We start from the raw sequence: 8787 nt of genomic DNA, 5'->3' as shown, positions 1-8787 counted from the left end.
TTGTTATTTTACACACTCGGGAATGAAATTACATAAAAAATTAGGGACAAGTCGTCACATTCTAAGTCTGCATCTCACGTGGAATTCTAAGTCCCACTTTATGGTGTCAAGCTTTGGGCTGATAAAAGGAGAAGACAAATCAAAATTTTCTTTTTCAAAGCTTGTCACGTAATTTTGCCAATTATCACCCATTGGTCTCAAATAAATCCAACAGGCATTTTATTTTATCAAAGTCTTAGTACAGGACAACAAATTCAAGTCAAATTCATTTTTATGAACTACGCCGGTTTGATTTCGTTAATAATAAGTAGGCAATCTAATATCAAACATTAGATGCCACCGCGAAACAAAAACGAATCCCTAGTTTATATAAACTAAATTCATTCTAAAATTTGTCCAAATCGTTCTACTAAACCAAAGACCAAATTATTTTTCATATTTTTTTTAGTGGATCGTGCATTCACTAAAAAAAAGGGAATTGTTATTAGCACTCCAAAAATCTCATTCTACACTCCAAACTTTCTATATTTGGAAAGAAACATACACTTGTGAGGAGTGTAGAATGAGATTTTTTTAGTGCCAATAACAGTTTCCTAAAAAAATTCTAAATACCATTCAAAGAACTACGAACGGCTTAATCGTACGTAGGCAACTTAGGCATTTCACCTAAATGCAACCACAAAATCAAACAAAAACACCTACCCTCAAAATTCATATTTTTCATGTTAGAATCAAAGAGTATTCCGTTCTTTATATGAAGGGATGAAATTAATAGACACATAGTTTAGAATGGATGGAACTCAAATTAAAAATAAAACCCTCATCAGAAAGATGAACGAGGATGAAGTTGTGTTGAGTGAATTATTTGTTTACGGTCATTGTACAATTTTTGCTCAACAAAATCCTATAATCAGGAACCATTAGATGAATCCAACCTATTTGTTAGTGATTACTTGTATCTATTTCTGTCTCTGCAGTTTATATAGTTTAACCTACAAATTTACCGTTACAATTTACTGCCTTAATGCATAAATTAGGGGACGTCATTATCTTTTATACACAAACGCATGTCCAATATACAAATAAGGTGTCAAACATGAATTATACGACATCTGCAAGTAATGCTAAGCTTGTTGGATCATACCATCAAGTTCATACAAAGCCCTAGGTTGAGGGTAATAGAATTGTCGTGCTAATTGATCACCCGGTGCGATCAGCTACTACCAACTAGCTGCCTCAAGCCGAACGACGGTCAGATTTCTGTTTCTTCAAGCATCTGGAACGAAACTCACAAATCACAACCACCATGGCTTCTCAGATAGATCCTTTGAGAACACATATCGGAACCTTGGATTATATGGCAGCCACTCTACCATCTGAGACGCCTTCTTGCTGGACTTATGGTCAATGCATTTTTGTATCGAATCATGAAGCTTCTTATCGACATTCTCAGTAACCCATTTTAGAAGATCATCAGAGCCAAAAGATGCTTCTCTTGCAAACCTTTCAAGTACCTTTGACAGAAGAATTTTCTTCGACTTCTTTACGACTACAGTTGCTTTAATGAACTCTTTCTTTGCCTCTTCAAGCTCATTCCTAACATTTGCCGCTGTGTATACTTTTAGCTACAAGATATATCATGATCGGAGTGTCTTTAGAAGAACGGTTTACAACATTCAGTGTTAAAGTTGCTACCCCATATGCTTCTGATTAAACTAAAAAACAAGGTAAAGATAAGATATATGAAATTTTAACAGAAAATCATGTGCAGAAGAGAAGTTACCGCAGGATCGGAGAAAGCTCCATTACAAAGAGCAAAGCACACAAGGGGTTCGGAGACTGGAAGCCGTAATTTTGAATTGTGAAGTTGTTTGTCTTCACCAAATTTTTTTCTCCACCCAGTTGAAAGGAAGGTCTCAAGCCACTGGTAACATGCAAGTGGATCAGTATTCTAAAACATGGTACATATTTCACATTCCTTTTTTAAGAAAGAAGATTAGGAAAAGCCGTTGTTAAAATTCATTCAAAATATAGCTCAAACCCTCAAACGATTTGTCACCCCTCTTAAACTCTGAAACAAAGGAAATAATTCTAAGAATCTAAGCATTTTCTCGCACTCTTATATAAAAAGTAGAGTGAGGAAGCAAGTACCCGTCCAACTCGGAGTGTTTGGAAGCCAAATATGGATTGCTCTATGGCATTTGCGCTGATAACTTGGCCCCCAATATTGTAAGCAGCCTGCACTATACCAGAAAGGCCATCATCTGTTTTATTTTTCTGAGTTTAGAATACAACGATAGATTCAAATTATTTTAGATTAACCAGAATTACGTTTGCCCGATAGTACTTCAAGAGGACGTATTCATTTGCGATGAGACGCACTAGTTTTCTTAAGTTGACAGCAAAGAAGTGAACTACCTTACCTTGTGGAACAAAGCCAACCTTTTTAGAGAGCTGTGAGGAATTCCATATGCTAAATGTGCCTGCGCAAGGGTAATTAAGGAGAAACTTAGACACACATAAGTTGCAGTAAGAGAAAAGAAATGGCTGGTGAAGAAGTTATTACATGCATAACAAGAGCATTGTACATGTTGATCCAAAATGCGATTTGCGCATTCATTTCCATCTGAGTAACATTCACCCTCTCCAGTTGTTCAACCAAAGTTCTGAAATTTAAACACGAAAATACATCAAGTCCGCACTCCTGATGAGGAAAAACATAAGAAACGATCAATGGCAAGTTTGTTAGCTGCATTTATGCGTGTCTTAAACCATGCGCCCTACATACAGAAAACTAATATTTGTACAAGTACCTCACGCCATCCCCCCACATTACGATCCAAAATTCCAGAATCTATTGTTTATTAGCGTAGCTCTAGATTTATGGTTGCACCTTATTCTGTTGTGAACCATCACCATATTTTTAGAATCATTTCTCCACGTTGCATATAAGAATATTAGATTGAAGAGATCAAATAAAAACATTAGTGGTGGATTTCTTTTAAGACAAACTAGGACAGCGAAAAAGGTTATAATTTAGATCAGTATCCCTGGGGGAGCTGTAAAAGTTGACAGAAGCGGAATGGTTGTCAGTGGTGTTGGAAAATCAAATAAAAACAGGTTGTTAATGGTTAAAACAAGCTGCCAGTTTCTTTCCAGAGTGTTTTTCAGCAACTACAAAGATCATTGCTTCCTCCATGTGTTAGCCGAAAGGAGATTGAAAGACAGCAGAGATGTGAGCTGCTGTGTGCAAGCCGAAAGGTGGTTATTACAACCTGCCATGATGCAATGCATGTGTATGCCAACTGTCAAAGTTGCTGCATGTGTTTGAAAGGGTGTAAAGATGTGGAACACCATCATTCATTATATGTATTGTTGGATTGTTTATTTTTTCAGTTTTGTATAAATAGGCCATCTTGCTAAGCCTTAGTATATATCATCCGAATCCCATTTCCCATTCTCATTTTTCAGCTTGTAAGCTATTGATTTTTGTAAACTCTCTTTTCATATATCTAAGTCCAAGTGTTTTTTTTTTCAAAGCTTGTTGCTTCCCTCCTTTCTCTATTTCTTTGTCCAATTTTATTGAGAGTGAAAGTGAGAGGTGTGATAGAGTTTGTAAACTTATCACCCACATATTTTGGTATTGAGTTAGTAAACTTTAGAATACCAACAATTGGTATCAGAGTCAAAATACCATTCTGGCAGGTGCAGCAGTTATGACATCCAACTTAGTGCAGCTCCAAGTTCCCACATTGAAGAAAGAAAATTATGACAGATGGTGCATCCAATTCAAAGCATTGTTTGGATCACAAGAGCTATGGGAAGTTGTCAGTAATGGGTATGTTGTACCCACTACCGAGCAAGAAGCCACATATACTGTAGATCAAAGGAACACTCTCAAGGACTTACGAAAGAAGGACCAAAAGGCGTTGTATCTTCTATACCAGGGTTTGGAAGATTCAACGTTCGAGAAGGTTGCAGAAGCAACAACGAGCAAGCAAGAATGGGAAATGGGATTCGGATGATATATACTAAGGCTTAGCAAGATGGCCTATTTATACAAAACTGAAAAAATAAACAATCCAACAATACATATAATGAATGATGGTGTTCCACATCATTACACCCTTTCAAACACATGCAGCAACTTTGACAGTTGGCATACACATGCATTGCATCATGGCAGGTTGTAATAACTACCTTTCGGCTTGCACACAGCAGCTCACATCTCTGCTGTCTTTCAATCTCCTTTCGGCTAACACATGGAGGAAGCAATGATCTTTGTAGTTGCTGAAAAACACCCTGGAAAGAAACTGACAGCTTGTTTTAACCATTAACAACCTGTTTTTATTTGATTTTCCAACACACCTCCTCAAATTAAAACGCCTTTATCCCTAGCATTTCACGTAGCAACTTGAGGATGTGTGTTGGAAAATCAAATAAAAACAGGTTGTTAATGGTTAAAACAAGCTGTCAGTTTCTTTCCAGGGTGTTTTTCAGCAACTACAAAGATCATTGCTTCCTCCATGTGTTAGCCGAAAGGAGATTGAAAGACAGCAGAGATGTGAGCTGCTGTGTGCAAGCCGAAAGGTAGTTATTACAACCTGCCATGATGCAATGCATGTGTATGCCAACTGTCAAAGTTGCTGCATGTGTTTGAAAGGGTGTAATGATGTGGAACACCATCATTCATTATATGTATTGTTGGATTGTTTATTTTTTCAGTTTTGTATAAATAGGCCATCTTGCTAAGCCTTAGTATATATCATCCGAATCCCATTTCCCATTCTCATTTTTCAGCTTGTAAGCTATTGATTTTTGTAAACTCTCTTTTCATATATCTAAGTCCAAGTGTTTTTTTTTCAAAGCTTGTTGCTTCCCTCCTTTCTCTATTTCTTTGTCCAATTTTATTGAGAGTGAAAGTGAGAGGTGTGATAGAGTTTGTAAACTTATCACCCACATATTTTGGTATTGAGTTAGTAAACTTTAGAATACCAACAAGTGGTGTACCCTTAACCTGTACTTACGAACAACAGAAATTCACGGTGAATCAAAATCGCTTCAACCAGAATTTAGTGCGGTTCACAAACGCGAGGACCAAATATTTGCAATCAAACTTGCTCCAGTTAAGGTCATAGTGAATCAAGGAAAGACGTACCTGCTCTTTCTTTTACTATTATATTACTGTTACTTGGGTAAATTATAGATCAAGTCTGAAAAGCGAACCTGTAGTTGTCAATGGCAAAAGAAGCATGAGGAAGCTTGCTCTTATCAGTAGATATCCAAGTTATTTCTACCATTGATTTGCCCGACCAATCTGGGGCATCTCCTGCACCGTGTCGAGCTTGTACAACGCTAGTTGATGACCTCGACAACAAAGATAATCGGTTTTTTTCAGTGTTCACAGATGATGCACTGCAAAGCCAACAATAAACAACAGCCATACACCTGACCATTTCCTCAGATAACTTGCTAGGGCACTGGTGGAGATGATCTTTCAAAGTTCGCAGCATAGATGTTTTCTCTAAGGACGGAACCCTTTCGTGAACCTGGAAACAAAATAATAAATCATGTAAAAGGGCTTGAACAACATGGCGCCATTTTATGGCTGGAAGGTAACATGAAAAACATACTAATTATTTAGTCTGTCACATTTTATGGCTAAAGAGAAAATCACTACGTGTCGTAATGGAAAACTCCCGTCACCAGTTTGACAAAATTAACTCAATAACAGAAGTCAATCTGGAAAAGTAGAATAGAGTTATATCCTACCTCTGCTGGATTTGAACAATTCTTTCCAATATCGATGTCACTTTTGCCACTGGATAGTGGAGCATTTCTAGTCGTAGAAGTTCGTTTTCCTGAGTTTTCTGTAACAACTAGAGCTCGCAAATGTCGGAAAGGAAACTTTTTTGAAGAACAAAATGCATTGGTAATGATACTGGGATGCTTCCTGGATCCATTCTTCATATTCTTCACATGGGCAGGGGAAGCCACAACTGAGTTCAGCTCAGAAGGTGCCCTGCTAATGCATTGTTCAAAAATACTCCTGTAGAGAGAGAGAACATGCTGCTCGCGGTTTGCAACTTCTTCTTCAAGTAATTCAATTTCAGAAATCAATTCCTTTGTCTAAACATGAAAAGAAAACAATTTGCAGTCCATAAGTCATATTTACAGCTAATAAATGGAATTATATCAATAATACATGGTGCAAACTTTTTAGAATTAATTTTGAAAGTTTCTAATACAATTGTAAGAAGATAGAAAATGAAGTAGAATAAACAATTAATTAAAAGGCCTCAGGTGCAACTACTGGAAAAGGCTCCGATGCATTGACAAAACACTGCTTTGTTCGTCTGAACAGTCTACACTTTTAAGATTATATGAATTGGTTCATGGAGATATGTGTTCAAGTGGAAGTACTGAAAAAAATAAAAGAAAACGAAAAGATAATATGCAGGTCTGCAGCAGTGCTCTAGCCAACTCGGGTACGTCATCCTAGTCTACAACACTGAACTGAAAGTTATATGCAAAGCAATCACAGCCATGACCTTTTCATAAGTTTCTCCAAAATTCATCATGTTGGCATGTTGCATCTTAATCGTTTCCATACTGGATGAGCGGAAACATGAAGGCCCAAAATTCGTGTCTTAGTCAATATTTTAAGTATGATAAAATTCTCAACAACTCTTGAAGAAAAGAAACTAAAAGGCGAGTAACTACCTGGACAGAAAAATGCCTATGTCCCGGAGATAGAGTACTTGAAGCTCGGCCCATTGCCCTCTCAAGCATATTACGCATAGATTTCTCTTGCTGCAAACGCAACTGTAACTGTTCAATCTGCAAAGGTACATATCACTGGTGGTTAAACCATATTATGCTTGGACCATATATTACATGGAAAACAAATGGTAACAAGGTGTAAAGATTCGGCCAGTCACATCATGCATGTCATCCAGTTTTGTCGACAAGGGGTGCCTACAGTTTGGAAACCCAAACTTCTATTTGTGCAGTAAAATGATGATTGATAAAGATTCATACGAATATTCAGTATTTAGTAATAATCGAGGAATCTTTGCAAATATTCGGTAACAGTCACCAGAAGAAAAAAATGGAAGCTATATGAATTGAAATGTTTGCAATATATAATCTATGACACTCATCAATAAAATATATTTAACAGGTAAGCCTACTGCAGTAAGATTAACCTCTGCCACACATCGTGTTACAGAAAGATTCATCGAACACAATTTTAAAAGAGACAGAAATTGAATTGCATTTCTTACATCTTTTTCCAAAGAGGCTCTGTGGTGTGATGGCGAATTTTTGTTGATATAAGCAGGATTGTCGTGCCAAGGACTTTGTCCCCTAGAAGCACTTGTTGAAGGTAATGAAACCTGGTAAATTCATCGAGAAAATAGTAAACGATTCTATCTTTGTTTACATCCATGATCATAAATAAGACTCAAACTGCGGTCGTTTATGAATTTATTCATTGTCAAGTTTTAACTTATATCAATAATTGCATTAGTCCTATGATATAGCATGAGAAAATTATTATGGTAATTTGAAGTGAGATGTGTTCTCACCTGCGTTTCATTTTCGCCTTTCTTCCTGGAACTTAAAACTCGACCTCTTGGAACACTTGAGTTCCTGTCAGAAGCACTGGAAGGAAAAGGGAGAAGAACCACATAAATATAGGAAATGAGACACCGAAACAATCTGTAAATTCATCAGTCTCTTGAACTCAATGCAAAATCGCCTTACCAAAGTCTTTTGATACATCGTCTACTTGTACTCACAAATTTCCTTTCTTACTAAACCACAAATCCAAACACAATTACAAAAATTGTACTTAACACAAACAAATGAACCCCAAACAACTCAAACAGTCAACCCTTTTGGGTGAAATTTTTTTTTTTGCTTCCCAGATCATGCAGCACATAAAGAAAATACTTTCCCAATGTCCCATGTAACTTAATAACAAAAATCTTAGATTCTTAGAACAAGAAAACGACCTAGAAAAATGGATGAGGAAGAAGAAGATAGAAATGCAAACATCCACTTCACCAGAGATAAATAAATAAACACCAAAATAAAATTAATAAACACTCACTTTTAGATAACATATTCATAACACTAAAACTAACAACGATGATTTCAGTACTGAAATTACACCTCTTTGAGCGCCTGTGTTGGCCATGAGCAACTGAATCTCCATTCTCTTTCTTCCCAACTGCAGCTTGTTCTTCAACTATATTGTTACACATAAAACCAACCATAATATATATTGTATATGATATTTATTTTGTTTTCTAAGAAAACCCACAAACCATTCACCTACTTTTTCCTCAATCACACAATATTCATGTGATAAACATCATGCAATGGGGAGGAAGGAAAGAGAATATAAAATAGTTTTCCTGAAGGGATATTGTTTGAATGCAAGAGTTTGCAACTTGGATTGATTGTGTTGAATTTAAGAGCTTTTACAATAAATATTTTTATTTAATAATCCCAGGAGAAAACAAAAAAGTAGCAGAGGTAGTAGTAGAGTTGCTGCAGTACCACTGCTGCTACGATATTAAATTTCTTCACTTTTGGGTCGTTGAGAGCATTCAATTTGAGCGGATGGGTCAACTCGGTCAAGTCTCTCTCTGGATTTTGAAATGGAACGATAAAGGCAGCTGCAGACTCTGTGGTGGGCCTGGAGGTGGTGGTGGTAGTGGCGGCAGTGGCGGTGGCTTCTCCACCCGCTTCCCGCCAGAATCTATTATGTGTGTTTGT

The 8787-nt window shown here is 36.8% G+C and overlaps 1 protein-coding gene across 1 annotated transcript; it reads right to left on the bottom strand.

The window, feature by feature from the left end:
* Positions 1-1025: 1025 nt before the first annotated feature.
* Positions 1026-8787, bottom strand: LOC103938016. Its single transcript, XM_009348010.2, has 11 exons — positions 8179-8787; positions 7590-7665; positions 7287-7397; positions 6724-6840; positions 5773-6129; positions 5227-5549; positions 2567-2666; positions 2424-2483; positions 2152-2238; positions 1784-1924; positions 1026-1625 (listed from the first exon to the last, which is right to left on the bottom strand). The coding sequence occupies exons 1-11, from the start codon at positions 8280-8282 to the stop codon at positions 1296-1298; spliced, it is 1806 nt and encodes a 601-aa protein (XP_009346285.2). The 5' UTR covers positions 8283-8787; the 3' UTR covers positions 1026-1295.

This window comes from the organism of the source record quoted next, unplaced genomic scaffold, assembly GCF_019419815.1.
Source record: "Pyrus x bretschneideri cultivar Hongxiangsu unplaced genomic scaffold, Pyrus_bretschneideri_v1 Contig34, whole genome shotgun sequence".
In the NCBI taxonomy this organism is placed as follows: Eukaryota; Viridiplantae; Streptophyta; class Magnoliopsida; order Rosales; family Rosaceae; genus Pyrus; species Pyrus x bretschneideri.
Note: the sequence above shows the minus strand (reverse complement) of the source record. Positions and strands in the feature narration are given on the sequence as shown.

Coding starts and splice junctions, on each gene's coding strand:
- LOC103938016 (XM_009348010.2), bottom strand. CDS start 8,282: ATGGTTGGTTTTATGTGTAACAATATAGTTGAAGAACAAGCTGCAGTT. Junction 2,667..5,226: donor TTTGCCATTGACAACTACAG/GTTCGCTTTTCA, acceptor TTTAAATTTCAG/AACTTTGGTTGAACAACTGG. Junction 1,626..1,783: donor GAGCTTTCTCCGATCCTGCG/GTAACTTCTCTT, acceptor TATATCTTGTAG/CTAAAAGTATACACAGCGGC.